Source organism: Sorghum bicolor, chromosome 9 (genome assembly GCF_000003195.3).
Source record: "Sorghum bicolor cultivar BTx623 chromosome 9, Sorghum_bicolor_NCBIv3, whole genome shotgun sequence".
NCBI classification, from domain to species: Eukaryota; Viridiplantae; Streptophyta; class Magnoliopsida; order Poales; family Poaceae; genus Sorghum; species Sorghum bicolor.
In genome coordinates, this window is record NC_012878.2 from 8,880,909 (window position 1) to 8,906,932 (window position 26,024).

Genomic DNA, 26,024 nt, shown 5'->3' on the forward strand with positions numbered 1-26,024 from the left:
ACGAGCGAACTTTTTAATGGCACAGGGAAATTGAGCATCTTTTATAATGGCACACAGGGAAAAGGCCCATACATCAAACCAACTACTGGTCCATCTATCTCCGTCACGTGATCCATCTATCCCCGACGCGCGTTGTCTTCATCACGTCGACGCATCTGTGAAACATATCTTGTTTTGGAACCATCATCTATTATTTTATTTTAGAATCATTATCTGTGAAACATATTTTGTTTGTGCAATTAGTTTTTATTTTCGTTTATATTTAATACTCCATGGAAGTCAAACTTTTTTTAAATATCACCTATTTTGTTATGACTTATTTTATCATCAACTATACTTTAATAATTATTTATTTATTTATAATTTAAAAAAAATTGAATAAGATGTAAGTCAAAAACGTCACTTTTTTTCTTTGATGACGGAGGGAGTATTGTATCCGAGGCGAACGATGATAACTACCCCCGTGGACGGTAGTACCTGTGTACTTGTGGCCCCCTTTAGGTGGCAGTGTACATGTTCTATCATTTCTTCCCTGTCCTAGGTTCAGTGGAGAAATCAATGGCTCCTCGTCCGTTGATCTTACATGGTAGGTACTGATCTTCCTCTTCTGCAGGCGAAAAGATCGTCAGGGGCAGCTCGATGGACGCGCTTGACATGGCGTCGTGGGTTGTCAGCTCGATGCTTCTTTTGTGCGCTGTAAGTGTTTGCAGAAATCTCTCCTTCCGCAGAGACGGTGGAGAGGAGGAGACCCAGCCGTTGTTGCTGACGGCCGGAGATGGGGAGCAGAGAAAGGCGGCGTTCGGGGATGCCGGGTACTTGAGCCGCCTGACCTTCACGTGGGTGGATCCGTTGCTCCGCCTTGGGTACTCTAAGCCGCTCCACCTCGGCGACATCCCGCCGCTGGACGCCGACGACGCCGCGGCGGAGGCGCGCCGGACGTTTCTGGAGGAATGGCTCCGGCGGAGGCAGACGGCCGCCGGCGCCGGGAGGACAAGCACAAGCAACCTGGTGTTCTGGGTGCTCGCCACGTGCTACAGGAAAGACCTCCTCCTCACGGCGCTGTACACGCTGCTCCGGACACTGTCCTTCGGCGCGGCGCCGGTGATCCTCTACTGCTTCGTGTCCTACTCGTACCAGCGGGAGCGGGAGCGAGAGCTCGCCACGGGAATCGCCCTCATCTCCGGCCTGCTCTTGATGAAGGTCGTCGAGTCGCTGTCGCAGAGGCACTGGTTCTTCGGGTCAAGGCGGCTCGGCATGCGCATGCGCTCGGCGCTCATGGCCGCCATCTTCGACAAGCAGCTGAGGCTGTCCAGCGAGGCGCGGACGCGGCACTCCGCCGGCGAGGTCGCAAACTACATCGCCGTCGACGCGTACCGGATCGGCGAGTTCCCGTTCTGGCTGCACATGGTGTGGTGCATGCCGCTGCAGCTCGCCCTCGCCATCGCGATGCTCTTCTGGACCGTGGGCGCCGGAACGCTGCCGGGCCTGGCCCCCGTCGCCGTCTGCGGCGTGCTCAACGTCCCTCTCGCCAGGATGCTGCAGCGGTACCAGTCACGGTTCATGCAGGCGCAGGACGAGCGGCAGCGCGCCACGGCGGAGGTGCTCAACGCCATGAAGATCGTCAAGCTGCAGTCGTGGGAGGACAGGTTCAGGGAGAAGGTGCAGCGGTTGCGCGACGTCGAGGTCCGGTGGCTTGCTGAGACGCAGGTCAAGAAGGCCTACGGCAGTGCTCTGTACTGGATGTCTCCGACGATCATCTCCGCCGTCATCTTCGCGGGGACGGCCGCGTTCCGGAGCGCGCCACTGGATGCCAGCGTCGTGTTCACCATCCTTGCCACGATGCGCGTCATGTCAGAGCCTATGAGGGTGCTGCCAGAGGTGATGTCCATCATGATCCAAGTGAAGATATCGCTGGATCGCATTGGCGAGTTCCTTGCCGAGGATGAGTTCCAGGACGACGCAGTGGACAGGACATCCATGGCATTGCCAGCCTCCGACATGAGCCTTGTCGTGCAAGATGGTTTCTTCAGCTGGGAGCCTAGCAAGGCCATTGCAACTCTGAAAGAAATCAATGTCAGGGCACTGCAGGGTGAGAAGATTGCGGTCTGTGGGCCTGTCGGCGCAGGGAAATCGTCGTTGCTGTGCGCAATGCTTGGCGAGATACCAAGAATGTCCGGATCGGTATGTCAAGTAGTGCACATTTGTTCAAACTTAATGCTCTTTGAGTATCAAATCAAGCATGTGACATGAACTAATCTCCTTCCCCATTTCTGTTCTTCAGGTATCAGTGGCAGGCTCAGTTGCCTATGTTTCACAGACGTCCTGGATACAGAGTGGCACTGTACGTGATAATGTACTCTTTGGGAAGCCCATGAACACTGAGGATTACGAGAAGGCGATAAGGTGTTGTGCATTGGACAAGGACATTGAGAATTTTCCGCATGGGGACCTGACAGAGATTGGTCAGAGAGGCTTGAACATGAGTGGAGGACAGAAGCAAAGGATTCAGCTCGCCAGAGCAGTCTATAACGACGCTGACGTTTACCTTCTCGATGATCCTTTCAGTGCCGTTGATGCACATACAGCTGCTACTCTTTTCAATGTAAGAAAGCCTCTGAAAGATTACTGTCATAGATACTGATCATTTCATTGATATGTCTGAAGCTCCTGAATGTATGTAGGATTGTGTGATGGCAGCACTTAAGAACAAGACTGTGATTCTTGTGACACATCAAGTGGAGTTCCTTTCCAAGGTTGACAAGATTCTGGTGAGTGAGTTTGGCACTATAAATTAATTATCTTGAAACAATTACCTACCACTGGTTAAACTTCCACCCAGGTCATGGAAAATGGGGAGATAACTCAGGAAGGAACCTATGAGGTGCTTCTGCAGTCTGGCACAGCATTTGAACAACTTGTCAATGCTCACAGGGACTCAAAAACAACACTAGACTCCCAGGATCGTGGCAAAGGAGCTGAAGAACAAGGCACATTTCTTCAGAACCAGATACGGATGGTACCACAGAACAGTGAAGCAGAAATCTCTGATGCTAATCTCCTGTCGGTCCAACTTACAGAAGAGGAGAAGAGGGAACTAGGAGAAGCTGGACTGAAACCATATAAGGACTATGTTTCAGTGTCCAAGGGCCGTTTTCTCCTCGTCCTGCTAATACTCGCACAGTGTGCGTTCGTCATCCTGCAGTGCCTGGCAACTTATTGGCTTGCAATTGCAATTCAAAGCCGCCAGTTCAGTGTCGTACTTGTGGTTGGAGTCTATGCAGTGATGGCAGCTGCAAGCTGCCTCTTCGCCTATATTAGGAGCCTTCTTGCTGCTCACTTTGGCCTGAAAGCATCGAGGGAGTTCTTTTCAGGGTTCATGGATTCATTGTTCAGGGCCCCAATGCTGTTCTTCGATTCCACTCCAACTGGAAGGATCATGACCCGGGTAAACTATTCCGAATATATCGATCATTACCTGTTCACATTTTAGGAAATGTAAGTAATTGCTGACTATGTTCTTAACTGTGCAGGCTTCGTCTGACCTTAGCATCTTAGACTTTGACATCCCGTATACGATGAGCTTTGTCATCTCGGGCACAATTGAAGTGGCAGGAACCATAATTATCATGACCATGGTTACCTGGCAAGTAGTACTAGTGGTCGTTCCTGTTGTGATTGTTCTGTTATACATTCAGGTGAACACCATTTCTGAACTCAATTCCTTGCTCTGGCATGGTGAGGCAAATGAAAAATATGGTAATGTTGCAGAGATACTACATTGCATCGGCGAGGGAGCTAGTAAGGATCAATGGAACTACAAAGGCGCCTGTCATGAACTTCGCGGCAGAGTCGATGCTGGGAGTGACCACCATAAGGGCCTTTGCAGCTACAAAGAGGTTTATTCAGAGAAATCTTCAGCTCATAGACACAGATGCGGGACTGTTCTTCTACACCAATGCAGCACTGGAGTGGGTGCTTCTGCGTGTCGAGGCACTGCAAATCTTGGTCATCATCACGTCATCCATCCTTCTTGTCTCACTACCGGAGGGAGCTGTTGCTCCAGGTATAGTTGTGGCTGCGCAGTGTTTTTTAGTAATATACTGAGCAGTGTTCATGATGTGAATCTTCTAACCATTTAATTATGCTCTTTCTATATTTTGTAGGATTCCTTGGTCTCTGCCTCTCATATGCATTGACGCTTTCTTCTGCTCAAGTGTTCTTAACAAGATTCTACTCAAATCTGGAAAATTACATAATATCTGTGGAGAGGATCATGCAGTTCATGCATTTACCAGAAGAGCCTCCGGCTGTCATCCCTGACAGAAGGCCTCCTCCTTCATGGCCATCTGAAGGAAGAATCGATTTGGATAACTTGAGAGTAAGTGACTCGAGTTGTTTTTCTTTCAAATGATTTATCAATTTCCCACATGTTCATACTGAATCATGTTTTTCAGGTCAAATACAGGCCAGATGCGCCAACGGTTCTGCACGGAATCACCTGCACTTTTGCAGCAGGAAACAAGATTGGAGTTGTTGGCAGAACTGGGAGTGGGAAGACAACTCTTTTGAGTGCACTGTTCCGCCTTATTGATCCATACAGCGGGCGAATACTCATTGATGATCTTGACATTTGCACCATTGGACTGAAGGATCTGAGGATGAAGCTCAGCATCATTCCCCAAGAGCCAACACTTTTCAGAGGCAGTGTAAGGAGTAATGTGGATCCTCTGGGTCTGCATTCCGATGAGGATATCTGGGAGGTCAGCAAAACTAAATCTGAGCTGCAGATTAGTAGTACTTATACCTTCTGAAATGTGTATCGGATTTAATCGTGATCCTAATGCACTATCCTTGTGCAGGTTTTAGATAAGTGCCAACTGAAGAAAACAATCAGTGCCCTTCCTGGACTACTTGAATCACCAGGTGAGCATGACACTGCCCTCTGAACCAATCAGATACAATTTTGTCAGAGCTGCATAGCACTGAAACCTCTCTGATTGCTAATCATCCTGACATTTTCAGTGAGTGATGACGGCGAGAACTGGAGCGCCGGTCAACGACAGCTCTTCTGCCTTGCGCGTGTTCTCCTCCGAAGGAACAAGATACTGGTCCTTGATGAGGCGACAGCATCCATCGACTCGGCTACCGACGCCATCCTGCAGAGGGTGATCAAGAAAGAATTTTCAGGGTGCACAGTCATCACCATAGCACACAGGGTTCCAACTGTCACAGACAGTGATATGGTCATGGTCCTTTCCTACGGTAAGCACTCCTAACCATTCTGGCTGAGATACAAACTCACTGACAAAGTAGAGCCTTTCTGGAGTATGGCCAAGTTGATGTAATAAATTTCTGTCACATCTGCAGGCAAGATGATCGAGTACAACAGGCCATCAATTCTGATGGAAAATAAGAATTCGCCATTTTGTAAGCTTGTCGATGAGTACTGGTCCAACTATAACTGAAGTTGCAAGGAAACTGGACGAATTGTAGTATAAATACATGGCCACTGCATAGAAGATTATTCCTGTCGGCTATACATTGATCATCTGTTCACTCAAGGAGAATACTGACCTGCATTGTGTGTAGTTACTAAATCAAAATAAGTGTGTATATCTAGTCCTTTGTAATCCAGAAACAGCAGGTGCAGTAGTGCAACACATGACAAAATTTTGTCATTATGAAATTTGAACATCTGAGACCCTGGAGATGGATTCTTATTGTTTCTGTCAAACTACTTTGAGATTTACATTTGTGCTGAAAGCTGACTACACAAACTAATTGAACAAAGACACATACTGGTTATCTCAACTACAGGGTCCCCCTTGCCCTGTTTTTTTTTGTGATGTACATTATATAGGTTATCTCCAACAGAAATGGCCATTTGCCATGTTATACAACCGAGTTGTGACCACCACTTCTGTGCCTAGAGCGATCAGATTGTGGCTGTCTTCAGGTTTCTAAGAAAGGTGGTCTGTTTTCATTCTGATGCAAAAGGCTTGCTTGCCAGTGTTAGAAATTGATAGCAACCCGAGTCTTTATCGGCTTCAGCTTCACACCCATACTCTCAGGAGATAGCAGCTCAGGCGGTATACAGCATGGACTTAGTGGACTTCGTGGGCTGCTGCTTAGCTGATACGGTCTATAAAGTCCATATCCCATAAGGAAGTACTCCATTGGCATCAGCATCGCATAAGGCTGTTCCTCGGTCACAAGGGAGCCACAATCCTGCACCTGCAGTTAACTCGGAAAGTAATCTGAGTAACCACTTTTTTGTTCCAGATATGCTTCTATCTGGAGATGGCATCACGTGCATCCAAATATTACCTCAACTAGTGCACAGTATCTGCGGTCCAGTTTTGTGGTCATATGGATAGCATCCTCATGGAACTCTGAGTTCTCGCCGACAAAAATTAGCGTGCGGCATTGCAGCTTCTTTAATGAATTTGTTAAGTCATGCCTCCTGGTGGAGGGGAAACCCATATGAGCATCAAGATTCTAGAGATGAATTCTATAGCAAACTCATTAAAAAATAAATAAATGAATAGCAACATACTCATTTATTGAGTGAAGAAACCGCCAAATATTTTCACTCTGCTTCTCATCAAGTAACTGCATATAAAATTAACAGTAAGCAACCACTAGTTGATGATTGATATCTAAAGGAATGTGCAAAACCTATTGGTATTTATGACGTATTATACAACTAAGAGAATATCAAAAATGAAAAAAAATAAGAGACTAACACTTTTACAGGCTTGCACTATGTCGGATTCAGGATACTGTGCATCCCCACGCAGTTTCTGCAGACTTATATCAGTACGTCAGTTAATGAAAACTATAAACTATTAGTCCCAATAAAACAAGATGAGAATATTGAGATCTGAACCTTACCTTGCTAAAGTAACGTTGAAGCAAGCACTCCTTGACCAGGCCTTGAGTCCCGTAATAATAAAGCAAATTTAACAATACCTGTTGTATGAGTTGTCATTATTAATTAATTAGCATTACTTGGCACGAGAGAAACCAAATGGTAAATTGTTACTAATAGATGAAGTTACTTTATTATACAGCCATTCGCTCCACGATGGGGCTTTGCACAGAGGGGAAACCAGCATCAGTCCTATTACCCTCTCCCGATATTTCGTCTATCAAAGAGTATAAAATCCTTATTAGCACAACAGTGGATAGTGTTTTTCTATTAAGAGTCCGACTCATAAAAGCACATACCGCAAAGAGAGTGAGAACATATGCACCAGCCGTGACACCAAGGCACATCACAGATCCTAAACTGGTTAAGTGCAACTAAAATCAGAACAGCTGTGGTTATCGAATTTAAAAAATTCTAGAATGAAGAAGTCATGCATTAGAACTAATGTCATGTCACAATACAATACCTGAAGAAATCAAGCACATCTGCAACTTGATCAGCGAGATCATCCACAGTTGGCACCGGAACATCTGATGATATCGGAGCTGCTCCCAACTGTAGGACTCTTAACAATTGCCATCGCAAAGATCATGTAAGGAACTCAAAATACAAACCCAGCACACCTAATCACAAAGATTGAGCCAGCATTACTGACCTCGTGCCCCTGAGGATTGATGTGGTAGATGCAGAAATTGTGGAGCAGCAAAGACGCAGCTTCCGGGCAGAAGAACAATCCTTGGAAACAGGACATGTCTGTCCAAGCCAAATAGGAAGCAGAAACATATAAGCAATGTTCGCATGCCGATTGTGGAATTCAGTCATAACAGTTATATCAGTAAATTACAAAATCTTTGGTAGCACTTACAATTCAGACCTACATCCGGGTATGTTACAAGCGCAGGCTTGTCCTCGTCTCCATACACAGCAACGGTTACAGAACCACATCTCGTCCTCACAAGATGCTCCTGGGGAAGAAAAAAAAAAGCACTCAATTCTTAGCAGCTATTTCAGCGGCACTGTCCACACCAAGGGAAAAAAAAGAGCAACTTGGAAGTGGAACAAAGTTTGGCAAAATTTGGATGATTCTGGTAACACATGGACACATGGACCAAACATAGGTAGCGACTCCAAGAAGAAACATTAGAATTCCAACATGCTTATTGTATAGCACAAGCACGAAACTACGAAAATGAAATTGATAGTGCAGAATTTTGTGCACCTGTGGTTGATAGAAAGAGATGACAAAAACAGCAAAAACAACTTTGGGTACCCAAAAAAAAGAACGAAAAGTGAAAGCATTTGACCACATGACAAACAAAAATCCCCATTTTTATTATAAAAATTGAGTTTCACCGAACCAATCATTTCTATGCAGAAAGAAAGGACTACGACACAGTTCAATTTTACCCTGCCCATAACCCAAATACAATTGCAGAAACGGAGCCACGCCCACAATTCACATCCTAATAAGAGGGGAAAAAAATATCTCCAGTTGGAAGGAAGCACGAAAGGTGCAATTCGCCGGACGGACCTTGCCGCCGAAGGAGATCCGCTCGACGTCCACCGACACGGACCCGTACCCGCTAGATTCCGCCATTGCTCCCTCCGCCGACCTCCTGCTAGTGCCAGGCCCCCCGCTTCCTCGGCTCGGCTCGTCTCGGCTCATAGCGCCTCCGCCACCGCGCGTGGGCGGCTATATATACGGCGCCGCAGCCGTCTGCTGCTCGGTTGGTCATCCCTTCACTTCACCGACGAACGGGCGGGCGGGCGAGGGGTCAAACTCACCGGGTGGGTCGTCGTACCCCTGCCTGCCTGCCCGCCGAACCCTGACAGGCCCGACGCCCGGCTGTTTCGGATTGGATTAGTTGCGGCCGCACTCGCTCTCGTCGCCGTTCCTCTGACCTCTGGGTCCATGCTGTCACTCTCACAATCTCACACTGGGAAAACAGTATTTTCTTTGCAGTGGTGTAGGGCTTGGTTTTGCTGTCACGCGATTATTTACGATTTTACATCATTCATTAAGATATTTTAGATTTTTTTAGATATATATATTATCCTACATTTAGATATACACTATATCTAGTCATCTAGATATATAGTAAAAAAATATATTATATCTAGAAAAACTAAAACGTCGTATGATTTAAAATGAAGGAAATACATGGTAATTGTTTGGCTTACTTCTCAAAAGTTTTGCCATATAATTTTTCGTCCATTGTCCTTTCAAATCAGCAGAACTCTCTCTCTCTCTCTTAAAACATAAATAAATCTCACCTTTTAGAAGTCAAGTGATTTAAAATTTTATCAAAATTATATAAAAAAATACTAACATTTATGATTTCAAACGTAATTTCTGTTGAGTATATGATTTTAAATGTGAGAAATTCAAATATAATTTTCTTGAATAGATGATTTCAAATAAACAATTTATCAACTATAAAGTTGTGAGATCTACAAATTTGGTTATGGTCGTTTCTCTATTCAAGGTCATTTAGGGAAAAAAACAAAATTTACTATGTTACACATATGTTTAGAGACGGCTCTAGTTCCAACCACCTCTATAAATAATTTTTAGAGACAATACTAAATCCAGCCCCTTTAGGCAGCCACATCTAAAACCTCCGTAAAGATAAAGATATTTGTAGAGGCGGTTGAAAATAGCAGATGTCCCTACAAAAATGTATATCTACGTGTGGCTGGTTTTGAGAATGATTTTTAGAGTTGGCTATTGATTGCACCACAGCCGCTTTTATTAAAAAGAATAAGTCATCTTTAGAAATTATATTTTATCTATAATAAGTAGTCTCGAATTGAATATTTGGGTCCTGGAACATGGAAAGGTTCATTACTCAAAGTGAGAACATGGATCCTGACGTCGAGTAAATAACTTGAAAAGCTGAAGGAATAAAATGCTCAATTTAACTGTTAATAAAACAGGCAAAGGTATGGGAAAAGTGTAAGGACCTGGGTGCATGTATTTCACTAAGAGCATCTCCATGAGTATTCTATTTTGTCTTTCCAAAAAACTTGTAGTTTTGCAACTCTCAAAAAGGTATTGGGAGGAAAAAGAATATGCTAAATTTGGAAGCAAAACAATAAATGTGTTATCTACTTACAGGACCACTACTGGAATAATCTGGAATCGATAACCGGAAAAGAACATGAATGTCTTGGTCATTTCATTTAATTTCTCTTATGACCATATACGATGATGGACATTATAAAAGAACACGAGGATGGAGAAATAAACGTATGACACTTTCGTTGCTTTTGGATATACACGCCCAATCCCCAAGGTATACGAATGTGGACAAGCAGCGAGTCTACTCCGTGTTGCTGTGCTGTGATGGTGTTCTGTTGGTCTTGACCTAACATGCATGTCATGGATAACAGAAAGCCAAGCTGTTAGAGCATCACATTTTTCCGAGTGGTGCTGGCAAAATTGCGACACTTTTGCACTATCTGAGAAAGGTCACTGTTATGGCATCTTTTCTTCTCTCTCGGTCATGAGTGGTGCTACATCGACCAGATAATTGGGTTGGGTTGGTGTGCAGTTTGGGGTACAAGATAGGTTCGGATGGATGGTGTCAAATTCAACACGGTTTTTTGCCTAATTACGATTTTTAGTGACATTCCCTAAGGTAGATTATTTCAACTGTGGTCTTTTTTAAAAAAAGTTTGTACAATATTCTTTTTCAGATATTTATAAATATTATTTTACTTGATAGTTTTTTTCAAAAAAAATCGTGCAAAACCTTAAGGGGCCGTTTGGATCCCTTCATTTTGGAGGAATTGAAATCTACATAATGAAAGACTATTTGACTTGGAATTTGACATTCTATAACTTTTCTAACCTCACAAATAAGCTTATCTCAAATTCGTAGGGTGAGAGATGGAAATGTATTCTATAGATCACTATGCTATGATTCTATTCTCCAACTTATAGCATATTCTTCAACTCGCTTCCTATAATAGAAATGCAACATATAAGCATGTCCCGGTATACCTAATAATAAATATACCATATACAACTGATTTTTGGACTGATACTTTTCTACTTTCCAACCATATGTGATTTTAACTTCATACAGAGATGGTTTGTGGCAACAAATGGTACGGAATAAAAGATAAGACTCTTAACACAACTTACTAAAAGGACTAGGGATTATCACTTTTGGATGAGATCATATGATGGGGGGAGGACCCAATTCTTAGCCTTAGGCTATCCTAATCGCTTCAATATTTTATACGCCAAAAATAGGCTACAGATGCATATAGTATATCTAGTATTAGGGAATAAGCTACTAAAGTGGAATAATCCTGTTTCAAAGGGTAGTACAAATAGGGAATAGATTGAACAATTTTCTTTTTATTAACATGATTTCTGTCATTTGCTAGACAATATGGCATATAAGAAATGAAGTAATTTTTGGCAGATGCCAACATAAAACCTTTTTGGAGGTTACATTCAAGGGAACACGTTGGTTATGTCATTGGGCACAACTAGTAGGGCAGTGTGAAGGAAACATGGAGCACATCATCCATGTGTGTCAAGCATTAGAAGTGACAACTTTGGAATTCTTTGCTTCTTTTGGATGGGCCTTTTTAATATAAAGATTGAATTTTAAGTTGGATCTAGTTCCTGTTATGCCAAATGTTTGTAACAGTTAGTTTAATTCTCGTGCTTGCAAGGGATGAGTCTGGATTTAATTTTCCATTATTATGTAAAAAACTCATACCAGTGACATTCCATATTAATGAAAACCAGTATTAGAGAGAATCCGGATAGCAGGATCTAGATATCTTAAAATTTGACATCGGACCAGAGTTAGACCCGGCTTGGTGTGGCTCCAATTGGATCTGACTCATTGCTATATTGCATAGATGAACCAGAGATGGTGAATCTAAAAATAGTGGGTCCGTGCCTCCTTGTTTATTTTTGAGGAAATAGAGAAATGACTTCTCGCTACAGTGCAAGGAGAAGCTGGAGCTAGAGCTACCTAGAGCTTTACCGAACGGGACTTTAAATTATAGAGGGAAAAAATGATGAAGTTTAGGCTGAGCTGGCACTTCGGTCATGCCATTTGAAGGTGGGCTTAGCACAGTGCCACAGTCTTTTAACATGTCACGAAATATTTTTTTATTTGTGCCCTTATGATACAAACACAAGGGTCATATTGTGCCTAGGATCTCGACACAAGATGGATTGCATGGCTCGGCTTGCATTTTGAGTTGTACTTGGGCCAGCATGAGACAGAAACATAAACACATCTACAACACTATAATTTAATTTTTAGTATTTACTATACTACCTCTTATTTAATTTTTGAATGGATTATAAAAATCATTAAAATTTTCATGAAAAATAGCACACAGAATTTTTTTTTTGTATATCGCAAGCAGATAGAGAAAAATAACAAAGATATTTCGAGGGCCGTGTTTATACTAGCACGATACAAAGACGTGTTGACATGCCATGGACCATGCTTGGCCAAAGCAAAGATTTATTAAGCCATATACCAGCACCGCTTGACATGCCTCGCATACTTAGCTAGACAGCACGACCTGAAGCGACGAGAGGGTCATGCCATGCCAGTACGGTAGTGCCTAAATCCCACCTTTATCCTTAGACGTGCAAGTGGGTCCAATCTTAAATCTATTTTAGTCATTTTTCACTAATCATTATCAATAAAACACTCACATTATATGGAAAGCTGGGTGCTTATAGAAATTTGAGCCCTAGTGATTACGACCTTGCTCCGGGCAATTTTCTGATCTCATGAGACTACAGGACAACATGAAACACCATGACTCTAGGTGTATTTGGTTGGCGTCCTGCCAGGATGTCTGATAGGCCCGATTTCGGCTCCAAAAGTCCAAAATCGGACTTCTGGGAGCGCAGCCAGCTTCGACGGGGAGGAAACCAAGGTCCTCCATGCTTGTGGTCCTTTGCGTGAATCATGGCCATTTATAAGTTCTGTTTAATCCAATTTTTAACTTGTTTTTGTATCCATAGATGCGTGGACACAAAAAAAGTTATATGTTCACTTTATAGCTTGCTTTTGGTATCTATAGATGCGTGGACACCAAATTAAATGGAATGAGCCAGGATTGTTTAGCTTAGACCCACTTACATCCTACTATCTGTCTCATAAGGATGAAAGGAATTTATACTCATCAAAAATTTTGGTTCAGCTTGGCCCATTTGAGAGGGCTCCCTAGGCTCCAACTTCTCTTACAGTAAACAAAGTACCCAGAATGGATGAAGCAATAAGGGCTTATTTGGATAAACTAAGACTAGTGGTTAGTCTAACTAGTTGGGTCCTACGGACTAGTGAATGTACTAACAATTAGTTAGAGGTTTGGCTAGTTGTTAGACCAATCATTAGTTCACCTATTTGGATCCTCAAGGACTAAACTTTAGTCAACTAGTTGTTAGTCTATGAGATCTAAACACGCCCTAAGTTCGCTACAGTATGTACTACAATGCTTACATAAATGACTCACGAGGAGTATAGTGTCAAACTCAACCTTAATTTGTACTCCTATACTGTAGAATATTGTAGAATAAAGTTTTCTATATACAATTTTTGTTATGCATCAAGATTGTGGGGTCACTCCTAGTTTTTCGTCCTCATGAGAATACATGGGGAGAGGCTGAGGGTTTCCCCCAGTGATTAGAGTGAGGTTAATAGCGAGAGGTAGCAAAGGTATTGCATGGCGGAGGTGATGGTAAAGATGGATTAAATGCCCATTAATTCGTGTCCATTAACTCATGTCTGAAAAAACGGATCCCCTTTCTTACACAATTTACCTGGGTATTTATAGGCCACACTCGGGTATGTAGTGAAATTACATTAGGGCAAGACCCTTGAGGTGGAAACGTGATACTACGGTGAGGAGTACGATCGCCATCTCCGTCGCTTGCCTCCAACTCTAGGGCAAGAAAGATTCTTCCTGGCGGTGCGGTCCCCTCCTGCGATGGATCCGGATCTCCGCATGTTCCTGCCGAGGGTCCGTCCTCCATTGCTGGCGAGGCTCGCCTCTTGCTTCGCCCTCTTGGCACGACGACCCTCCAATTTCCTGTGTACAGACAAAGGCATGATCAAGGACCGAGACATACCTTCGCTGGCGAGGTTTGATACCTGCTGTGAGGAGGTCAGTTGGAGTGGTCGAGATAGGAGTTGGGTCAGGGGTGACTCCCCAACAAAGATATATACTATGTTTTATATACATTTTTCCTCGAATCTTTTTAGATAATGGAATAAAGTTCCAGCTTCTACCATCCGAGGATGATTATGAAAAACTAACCTATCATTCTATCCTTCTTACTCAATAAAATATTCTATGAGCCTCTTTTTTTAAATGTTGGAGCTGCCCCTAAGTTCAACACCTTTGTTTTCTCTCCACCCTTCTGTTATCCCATCGAGCCACCTGGTCCGATCTTCTCTCCTCCTCCGAAGCATCCAAGCCTGAACCCTATTAATCAAACATTCCCAGTTTTTTTAGTTACCTTGTACTCCCCCTGTCCACCAAAAGATGTAACAACTAGCTTAACTTAATTTGATCAAGTTTAGACTAGTTATAGTGGGGAGTATCATGATATTGTTTCCAATACTAACATGTCATGTAAAACAAAATGGAACATGGATGAAACACTCACTCTCAATCGAAAGTTTCATTTTATAGTTTGATATACATTTAATTTCATGACTCAAAGAAAGATGGTAATCGTGTCAATAGAATTTTATCCCCATGAAACTCACTTTTTTCCTCTACCTTCTTAAAAATGTTGTTATAGCATTAAAACACTTATATGGTATCTTATTAAATACAAAAGAAACTCCCACTAAAACTGGCTTTACAGAGAATAGTATTAACATTTATGTCATTAACAAGGTTTACTAAAAAAATATATATTTCATAAATAATTTGGTGATACTTATTTTATGTCATAAATACTTATACTTGTTTATATAGCTTTGGTCAAATATTAAATTGTTTAACTCATTGAAACATGAGAATTACATCCTTTCATGGACAGCAGAAGTAGAATTACAGATGAGAAACGTGCGTAGATTCTTGTTGACTTGTATGCAGCTTCATCAGATAAATAAATGGTGGAAACAAGGACATTTGCAACGATGCGTGCCCATATTCAGAAACTGAATTTATGAGGCCATTACTCCCTGCCCGTGTAGAACATAGTACTACTGTGTGTTGAAATGCGCGCGCGTGAGAATTGAGGGTCTCTCATATCCTGCCGTCTTTAGAGACCACTTTTCGATGACATGAATGCAATGAAGGTCGAACATGGAAGCCCAAACCGCCGAGCAGTTACACTTGTTTTACTCATTTGTGTCCTCTCGTACAACGCGCGTCATTACCCTTCGATCGTTTAGCATTTTATTAGTATAATAGTCAGCGTGAGTAGGAGATGGATCAACACATTTTCATCGTTGTTTACTTCAGTCCTCAGGCAATGCAGATACAGAAGTACTCCGTAGAAGATTTGCTGAAGATTGAGATCGCTCGTCTTCTTATTGTTGTCTTTAGATATTTTGTTAGTATAGATCAGACCGCTTTGGTCCCAAGCGGAATCATCAAAAAGTAGGTTGTCGTGAAATCCGGTCACACACACCAACATAGCATCTCCAACGGTTTTGCATTTTATCTTTAGCAAAATATAGAGTTTGTCAAGTCTGAAATTAGTATGGGGAGGAGAAAAAAAGGTTACCTCTAATGGTTTGGCAAAATTGAGTTGGCAAAACTTAAAGTGTGGATCCAGCGGTTATTTTTTCAGGCAAAAATTTTCTTCGCACCGTCGACTCGGTCGCGTGTCTTTCTTCGCGCACTATTCCTGGTGCCGCCGCCTTCTAGTTTCTGGTCGTGTGTGCACTTAAAGGAAGAGAATAGATCAGAGCAACGGAGACTGCTTGCAACCGTCAGGACTTCTTGGAATACAACTAGCATACTGGAAGATCAGGGCGACGGAGACGACTTCAGCCAGGTCGGGCTAAATCAGCTAGCCGCTGGGGTTGTTGTACTCTATAGCGTTGTCACCATGTTCTCGTCCTATACGGAATCCATGTCGCCGACAACTCCATCAAGCACGCTTGCGTTGTGGGTCTCAAAGACCGCGGCCTTCAACTTTCCACATGAAGAAAACGGCGGCGGCAGGAGAACCACGCGTGGGGCTACGCAATGCCAAACACAATACACGGTTGACATATATGTCAAACCTGGCTAAGAATTTGCCAAGTTAATCAAAATGCAAAGCTCATTTGCCAAACTATTGGATAGAAGTTTTTAAGATTTTTTTCAAAAACAAGAATGCAAAGCCTATTTGTAAAACCGTTAGAGATGCTCAGATCGTGTGAAGTGGCACATAACCTAGACACTCACCGAGAGATCAAAAACGGTGAGGCCGCCTAGGAAGCTTACCATGTAGATGCAATGCTTGTTTTTCACATGAAAAGCCCGCAAGCACCTTCCTAAAAAAAGAAGACCTGTTGGGGAGAAGCATAATAATAGTTGTCCTAGGATTGGCAAGGTCAAAAAAACACCAACGAATCCAGTAGAGAGAGACAGCAAGACTAGAAAAAGCAAAAGGTAGAAGAAAATAATAATAGATTGATTTTTGATCAAGTATGGGTGGATTATCTTGCTGTTATCCTTTATTTATTTTTCATATATAGAAAGAGTGGTTTAATTAATAGAAAATCTTTTCAAAAACAATATACAAGTTTCCCACGTGATTACAATTCCCATCGAAACCAACTTGGAATACCCAAACCAACTCAGGCCGGTTTCTACGGCCGGGGCCTCGTCCACCGCCAGCTAAAACCGGCCTTGTCCGGCCGGTTTCCCTGAATCTTGTGTATTTATCACAAATTATAAGTTAAGTTTAATCATTTCAATTGTGCTACCCTCGATTCCCTAAATGTGAATACGACTCTCTTGTGTTCGACAAAGAGAAATATGGACACGACTTCTCGTAGACCGGAAATTAAAGAGGACTAGAGCGGAGGCATCCCTAGCTTGGCCGCTTTGACGTGCCTGCCAAAAGAGGAACATGACGATATAGAGTCCGTTTATTTGAGTTTATTTAAATCTGTCGGTCCTTTAATAATATTTTTTTATAATAAATTAGTGAATAGAATTTTAGTTATGATTTTTCTGCCAAGTAAACAGGTCCAATTGACAAAACTTACACCTTCAACTCGGTAACAATAAGAGTTTATTTAGCACGGCTCAACTTCACTAGAAAATTATTTTTTAGAAAATAGCTTTTTGAGCAACTTTTTAGATAAAACTGAGCTGTTTTGAAAAAAAAATGATTAGTAAAATAGCTTCATCAATTACTTCATGCATAGATGAGAAAGAGAGAGAAATGAGGAAGAAAGCTATAATAATTAGCTACTTTTTTCAGTTTTATCCCAACTCATATCTTTGTGATAGGAGAAAAAAATAGTTTTACCTATAAAATTATTTTAGAAATAAATGTTTGGCAAAAAAAATAGCTTACAATAACTCGTAAAGCTGTAGCCATAAGAGCAACTCCAAGAGACTTGCTATTTGCTTCCGCATATTCCGATTTGGATATTTTGATGTAAAACATGCTTCCAACAGATTGTCTATCCCGTCGTCTAAAAATAGCCACTAGCTATCCCTCGTTTTTCGCTCGGCAAAGAAAGCTAGCGGGCTCACTCGCCAAACCATGCGTGAATTGTGCGGCAGGGGCCCTCATCCGTCCAGAGGCCCCTGCCGCACAATTCACGCATGGTTTGGCGAGTGAGCCCGCTAGCTTTCTTTGCCGAGCGAAAAATGAGGGATAGCTAGTGGCTATTTTTAGACAACGGGATAGACAATCTGTTGGAAGCATGTTTTACATCAAAATATCCAAATCGGAATATGCGGAAGCAAATAGCAAGTCTCTTGGAGTTGCTCTTATGGCTACAGCTTACAACAGCTTTACGAGTTATTGTGAGCTATTTTTTTTGCCAAACATTTATTTCTAAAATAATTTTATAGGTAAAACTGTTTTTTTCTCCTATCACAAAGATATGAGTTGGGATAAAACTGAAAAAAGTAGCTAATTATTATAGCTTTCTTCCTCATTTCTCTCTCTTTCTCATCTATGCATGAAGTAATTGATGAAGCTATTTTACTAATCATTTTTTTTCAAAACAACTCAGTTTATCTAGAAAGTTGCTCAAAAAGCTATTTTCTAAAAATAATTTTCTAGTGAAGTTGAGCCGTGCTAAATAAACTCTTATTGTTACCGAGTTGAAGGTGTAAGTTTTGTCAATTGGACCTGTATACTTGGATAGGATGATGATAGCCTTTTGTTTTGTGATGAGTGGGCTCTTAATAGCAATTTTTAACTAGACTGTTGGAGTAGTCTAATTTTTTGGGTGGCCTTTTATTTTACAAAATAGCTAAATCATTAAGTTTAGAATATATTTTTTGCTAATCTCTTGAAGATGCTCTAAGACATGGTATAGTAGGTTGGTTCCGCTGAGTGCAATTTGCAGTCGTGCATGTACGTGAACAGGCACTCGTTGTGATATGATCGACTACTACGGCGTATACTAGGCCATGCATCACCCCGGCCTGAAGCGTCGCAGCCAGGTCGGTCCAATAAGGCCTTGTTTAGTGGGCAAAAATTTTGTAGCATTTTCGTTTGTTTGTGATAAATATTGTCCAATCATAGACTAATTAGGGTCAAAACATTCGTCTTGCGATTTACAGGCAAACTGTGTAATTAGTTTTTGTTTTCGTCTAAATTTAGTACTCCATGTATGTACCGTAAGATTTGATGTAACGAAAAATCTTGTAATTTTTTGGAACTAAACAGGGCCTAAGCTGCGCAGGTACCTGGTAGGGGCTGCACGTCGTTGTACGTACCACTCCACTCGTGTAACAAATTGTTGGTTGGCTTGGTACTTGGGCTACTGTGGCGCCACCAAATCAAAGTTGTTGATCGATGTACATATGTTGGATCGATGACGGTGACTTGGTTCCAGCTCACCCTGAACAGCGGTTTAACAAAACCGGCTGCCGGCCCATGACCAGCCCAGCCAAACCCATCGTCATGGTTACTTCATGGTTTGGGCTGCAACCGTATATCCAACTAGGCTTCGAGAGCCTCGTAACCTGGTCACGGTCAAAAACCGGCTAAACCATGGATACCCAGAAAAATCGATGCCAGGCGGCGGCGGCGGCAGGCGCGAGCTCGAGCGTGGGGGCAGCAGGCGCGAGCTCGAGGTCGAGCACGGCGGTGGCGGGCGCAGCACTTGCGAGCGCGAGCTTGAACGCGGTGTGGTGAGCGTGATGCATGCGAACGCAGCACCAGCGAGCGCGGCAGCAGCGGCGGCGGCCGCGACACTGGCGAGCTCGAGCGCGGCGCCTGTGGGCGTGGCGCAGGAGGGCACGGCATCAGCGAGCGTGGCGTAGGAGGGCGCAGCACCAGTAGTCGAGAGGTCGAGTTTCCAGTTTTGACATCAAATCAAAACTGCTCAGTTTGTTCAGGATTGGGACGCTATTCTTGTCCTGGAACTGGAACATTTGGCTTATCAACCTGTGTTAACCATTCTAACCGGATAACCAACCCAACCCAATAAACTAACTAAAACCACAACAATCTGGTGGAAACCAATTCAGACCGCACCGGCATATTTATTTTGGTCTGGTTACCCAGCCCATGAACAGGGTGAGTTCCAGCCCCTCATTGCATGCATATGCATGCCATAATGATCATCTTGTCCTTGAACTCAAGTACTATATTTTTCGATCATCCAGTGTACTATCATAACAGTAACAGAACCCTGATGTTTCTGTCGGCAAAGGCGACTTGATCGACCTATGTGGCTGTGCTGTAGTACACACATCAGGGATAGGCGCGTCACGAGTCAGATTTAATTGACCTGCTGCAGTCATCGATCAGGCTACCTGTGTCAAGCCATGCAGGATCGTCAACGTTGTTTGGTACATGGGCAACATGCCACGAATTGCTCGATGCCGATCCACCTGCCACAAGCCCTGCTGCTGCCCATGCAGCTCGTGCTCGTCGTGTGGATTGTTCAGGGAGACGGAAATAAACAGGTAGGGATGAAAACGGATCGGATACGGACGGATATCACCGATATCATATTTATTTTTATATTTCTAGTCGAATTCGGATTCGAATACGGATAATATCAATCATGTCGATAAGATATAATTGGATGTCGACATCATAAATATACGATTTAAGTATTCGGATACGGATACGGTATCGGATGTTCAATACAGATCTGAACCTCTCTAAACGAATTCGATCTCGAATACGGTCGGAAAATATCCATACCGTTTTCATGAAACAAGCGGCGGCCAGCTTTTATTTGTGCCTGGACACTACGCGGCGGACGGACGGAGTTTATGCAAGTAGTGCTAATATACATCGATTTAATTAATTTGGTCTTCCGCCGTGATTGGCGTCGACTAAATTACTTGACTACTAGTAATATTCACTGCCTCACTGGTGTATGTTAGGGGAACATCAACTTAATTTACAAAGTCAACCAATTCTGGTACGTGCTTTTGGTACTATACTGCCCGCCTGCTATACCACACCAGGTGTATACCTACGTACTACGCCAAAACAAACGTCGTCTATGTCTGAGGAGCTGAAGAAAAACGAGTCCTCGCTTGGCAGGAAAGCTATTGCAGTACTGCTCGTCCTGTTTTATTACGAAAGAAAAATATTACTAAATATCTGATAGATAAGTTCAAGCTAACAAAACGAAAATAACAAAATTGTCTAGCGAGACCGAGTACCATCATCTCCAATATAAGGTAGGCCTCTATCTGCACCAAAACTCGACGTTATGGCTCTGGATCCAGGTGATGTACAGGCATTTGTCATTATAGCATGCCCCAACATATACGCTGCGAGACGTCGCACTAGTGTCGGTGTGTGCATGATGAAATTGATGGCACAGGATGGAACCATGCATGGGCATAGATCATAGATGACTCATGCACCCGTACATCGACGACAGGGATCGATGGATCTCGTCGTCGAGGCCTAGCTAGCTCTAGCTCATTGCTCTCCTTTTTCTTCTTCCCTTTAATGCCTTGTTTAGTTTCCACTACTATAATAAACTTAACGGAGGCGTTGTTTTTTATTTTTGGAGGCGGACAAAGGCAACCGCCTCCAACGGAAGGCCTCGGTTAATCCGTGACCTATGAAGATGGTTCTTTTGCCTGCCTCGATTAATCAATTAAAAATTAAAGAAAAGACAAGTCCAGACATGAGCCCATCCAGGGCCCGACGTCGAGCCCATCCAAGGTCGCCGAGCTTCGAGCCTGCCACCGCCGTGTCCGCTCCACCACAACCGCGCGAGCTTATGGGGTCACCCAGACCTAGCTTTAGCTTCGTGAATCAGCTCCAGCTTCTGGAGTCACCCAAATCCATTCGTCCTCCGCCCAACTCCACTTGTCATCCACCTAGATCCACTACCATCGTCCTCCCATCACCGCCGTCGTCATACGGATCTAGAAAGGGAGAGAAGAGTGAGGGATGGGAAGAGAGAAAGAGAGGAGAAGATGGGGAGAGGCATACCTAAACCGCCACCGTCGACGCGTCCATCAGCGGGCTAGCCAAGGGAGGAGAGTTGCAGTCCCAGGGGCCGAGGACGAGCTGCGGCGGCGCGGCACTACCTGGGAGGACCCGTGCTATGGTCGAGGACCCGTGCCACATCGAGGAGGACCCACCGACGCAGTCACTACGGAGGGCAAGGACCCACATCGCGGGCAGGGCAAAGACCCACGTTGGAGAGAGGGGGAAGCACATGGAGACGGAGAGGGAGAGTGAGCGCCGAGCCTAGGGTCGAAGTGAAGGAGAGGGACACGAAGAGGGAAGGCTCGGGCGCGGCACCGAGAGGAGCGGCGGCTTCTGGGAGAGACAAATCCTAAGTGTCGCTTATATATGAGCCCGAGGGAGGATAGATATGGGATTTTGTTTGGGCTGGGAATGGGGCCGCTATTTTTGGAGGCGAGCTTTAAAGTGTGCCCGCCTTCAGAAATAGATTTTTGGAGGCGGTTTGTTTAAGATGACCGCCTCCGTTAATAAAAGGACACCGTCTTGCAAAATCATTTGTGTAGTACTGTTCTCACCCAAAAACTTTTCACCCATCCCATCAAATATTTTGACATTAAATATAGACAAAAGAAAACTAATTACAAAATTTGGTTGTAAATCGAGAGACGAATCTTTTAAGCCTAATTAGTCCATGACTAGCCATAATGGATACATTAACCAACATGTTGTAATGATAGATTAATTAGGCTTAATACATTCGTCTCGCAGGCGAACTATGTAATTTATTTTTTGATTAGTTTGCCTTTAATACTTCAAATTTGTACCAGCATACATATGACATGAAAAAAGATTCACAAACTAAATGGGACCTAATTTTTCAAATCATAAAAAAATGGGATTCTTGGGCTGTGCTCTCCTCATCTCTGCGTTGTGAACTAGCCGTCGGCACTCGGCAGGCAACTAAGAGCAAGGAAATGGGCCTCACCAACAGTTTGGTACGACTCTTGTAGAAGAAAATACAGTTTGGTACGAGGGCCGCACAAATGTTCACTAGATGGGCCCAAGTGAGTGGGCTGGCTGTTTTAGCAGGTAGCTGCAGTTGATTCAAAAAAAAAGTAGCTGCAGTTTAGACTATTATTATATATACCGAAAATGTTTTAGAACCTTCCTACCCTACTAGTACCAGTCGGCTTAAATAATATAACATGAACAACTACACTAGCAGGCTATCTTATCTTACTATAACTAATTACATGCCTCATTGGAGGCACCGTATTAATATTTGATTCCCACTAGACATGCTAGAAAAAATTGTAAAAACTTTTTTTTGAGGAAATCAGCAGGGAAGATCCCTATCTACTTTTTTGTTTTTTATTAATATGTACAGAAAGAATAAACAAATGACTGTATAGAATACAAGGCTTCCAAAGCCCAAAAATAAAGAGGAAACAAAAATTATAAAAACTCACACAATAACCAGAAACATCCAGCTTTTAATTTAGTAATTTTAATCATCGCTAATAATATAAATTGGAATAATGTAATTTATATAAAAAATTGCCCTGCTTTGTCATTAAGAAAAAAAATATAAAGTAACCCTCCTAATTCAGCATCTAAATTACCCACTTCTGCCATCACACAAGATAATTTAAAATAACCCTCTAAATTTGAATATAAATTACCCACGTCTATCATTATAAAAGTTAATTCAAAATAGCAACTTGAATAAATCTGAATTACACACTTTTGTCATAATGAAACATAATTTAAAATAATCCCATAACATTGCATTTAATTACCCATTTTTCCATTAAACAGATTACTAACCAAAAATCTCTTATAACAATTGAACATTCAACTCCAATTTAACAAAATCTAAGAAACATAAAAAAAGAGGAAAATTGGAGAAACTTCACATTCGTGGCACTTAAAGATGAGATCATCTGAGCCTTGTGCACATATGTCCTAATACCAATTTGTCTCTGAAATTTCAGTTAAATCTATAATATTCACATCCAAAATCTGCTATATGGTCCAGCTCCGCACGTAGAACAAGTCAGATCTATATATGCATAGCACCTCTCTTACATTTTGCTTATCGTTTTGTATAAAAGGGTTAACTAGAAAATGATACGGTTGAAACGAAAAGGATTATAGGTTGAGCCTTGTCCTCCTAAACTTCCATGGTGATACTAAACCTACCAACCACAACCACACAAGCTACTAACAGGATGAGGTGTTACAAAATCATAGCCAAATCTGAAAAACAAAAATCCCAAGGATAGCTCCAAAAAAATCTCCAAAAAAACAAATTTCTTATTTCGAAAGAGGACAATGAGATGACACAAATTTGACCCTTGGATTATTTAAGGATGTGTGATACAAGCAACTTTCAGCACTAACTAAAACTAAGATGTCAACAATTTCAATAACAAGAGCCTCTTCCTCTCATCTCCTTTCTAACCCTAATATCCTATCGCAACCAAGAGAGACACCAAGGATGGCTGATACAACTAGCCACTAATAAAGACAACCTATCGACAGGCCAAAGTGCCCCTGTATGAAGTACAAAACCCAAACACCTTAGGTATTTCACCACCTCGCTTTTCTATCCATATATGAATGGATACAATATCTTCACAATAACGCCACACATCCTCCCACTCATCATTTGGGTTTTGTGCCCAACCACAAAAACATCAATGCCCTGGCTGTTAAGGCCAAACAGGAAAGCCCTCTTGCATACTCGGCAAAGTGTGACATTGATGTCGAGGCATGTCCAACTTTAGCCAAGGTCGTGCCTTTAGCTTCATTCTTGACTTACCAATGTTATCTTAATCATTCTGATGAGACGCATGTCTTAACACTCCATTAGGCACCCGATGTCATCTTTCTTATCCTTGACTTAGTCAATGATATATTTATTAATTCTTTACTATATATGTACTTTGTCCATCGGTCCCAAGCCCTCCTCACTCGCCCTTCGTGGTTCTTGTTCCGTGTTGGAACTAATTTTGTTGTTGCCATTCATCTTTGTTGCCGACCACCATATTGCATCCATCAGCTACACTTCACAAGTGGAGAGGCACGTCACAAGACATGTCTTTCCACATAACTCTGCATAATACTGCCTATTAGCCATTAGTATAATAATCAAGCATATGTATGAATTAATTAAGAACATAACTAGGAAAGCATCAAATCATCTTGACATTCGCTCATCATTCTTCATCAAAGGCACGTATCAACCTTGAGTTGTGAAAATATTGTTAACAGAAACAGTATGACTTTGCATTTGTGTAATTAATCTGAATTCCAGAACATGTTGCTAAGAAACATTCTCTTTTTTAAAAAAGGAGGATAAAACCTCTGCTTTTTAGAAAGCAAGGTAGCAGTTCACATGTTGGGTATACCTGTACAACAGGAAAAGCACAAAAGACACCCCCAACAAATCAGGCCTATTACAATATTACATTTCCAAAACATCAGACATGATGATCTTGTGAAAGGTCCTTGTTTGGTTTTGGTAATTGAGTGACAACTTAGGTGGACTAATAGTGTTTATGTGAGATACACAGGAGATTAGTCCACAGGTGATGATGTGATGAAAGAGGAGCTCATTGCATATGAGACATGACATGGAGTCATGTGACCAAGGTGGAGAAGATCAAGATGAGGCTTGGCTCGATGGACCGGTTGCAAGAGTGAAGGGCAAGTCGGAGGCTTTGAAGCGAGGGACCGCGTGTGACGGTGAAGCTTGAGCAAGACTTGGCGCCGATGGACCGAGGCAACGGTGAAGAGCAAGTGAGGTCAAGATCGATGAACCAATATGGTCACGTGATGATATGGAGTGGATCATATCATTTGGTGATTGGTTGGTGCATGTGTTGCATCAACATTGGAGGAGATGGAATGGAATGCGCAAGGCAAAGGTATAACCTAGGGCATTTCCATTTCACCGGTCATAGGTGTGTAGAGAAGTTTATGACCGGATTTAGGATAGATGGCCGTACTATCAAGAGGGGCAAACTTGTTTGCATATCGGTCATCTAGTGCCACTTGAGCGATCTAACTTTGCATACGTGTTAGGATCGAGTGGCGTGGCAAGTTTGAGAGGTTAACTCCTTTGGTGAAAATGTTTGTAAAAAGCTAACACACTTGCACATGGTGGTGTACACTTGGTGGTGTTGGCACATTTTCAAAGGAGGTGGAGTTCCTAGGGTTGAGAGAGGTGTGGGTTCCTCTCTCCCTCCCGCTGAGCTTGCGAGGCGGGATTCGTCGCTTTTGAGAAAATTAAGTGCATATTTTCTATTGCGCCGGTGGGAAATTTGGAGAAGTTGCCGGAGTATTTCTTGCTGAGAAACACTCACCGGACGCTGGTGTTGGCAGCACCGGACGCTGGTCCAGAGCGTCCGGTGTGGTGTCTTTGACTCAGTGAGCAGAGCGCACTGGACGCTGGCACCGGACGCTGGGCGGTTACTGTTCGAGCGTCCGGTGGTGCGTGAC

The 26,024-nt window shown here is 42.8% G+C and overlaps 2 protein-coding genes across 2 annotated transcripts; one reads left to right on the forward strand and one right to left on the reverse strand.

The window, feature by feature from the left end:
• LOC8055713 (ABC transporter C family member 8) lies at positions 466-5,725 on the forward strand. The gene is made up of 11 exons (XM_002439372.2): positions 466-2,181; positions 2,282-2,602; positions 2,682-2,768; positions 2,840-3,445; positions 3,531-3,695; positions 3,769-4,063; positions 4,164-4,378; positions 4,455-4,760; positions 4,860-4,923; positions 5,023-5,262; positions 5,368-5,725. Exons 1-11 carry the CDS (start codon positions 640-642, stop codon positions 5,463-5,465), a joined length of 3,939 nt encoding a protein of 1,312 aa, XP_002439417.1. The 5' UTR covers positions 466-639; the 3' UTR covers positions 5,466-5,725.
• On the reverse strand, positions 5,679-8,728 carry LOC8055714 (pollen-specific protein SF21). Its single transcript, XM_002440713.2, has 11 exons — positions 8,463-8,728; positions 7,797-7,896; positions 7,587-7,684; positions 7,398-7,486; positions 7,231-7,291; positions 7,062-7,148; positions 6,895-6,972; positions 6,747-6,803; positions 6,557-6,612; positions 6,328-6,463; positions 5,679-6,234 (listed from the first exon to the last, which is right to left on the reverse strand). The coding sequence occupies exons 1-11, from the start codon at positions 8,595-8,597 to the stop codon at positions 6,013-6,015; spliced, it is 1,119 nt and encodes a 372-aa protein (XP_002440758.2). The 5' UTR covers positions 8,598-8,728; the 3' UTR covers positions 5,679-6,012.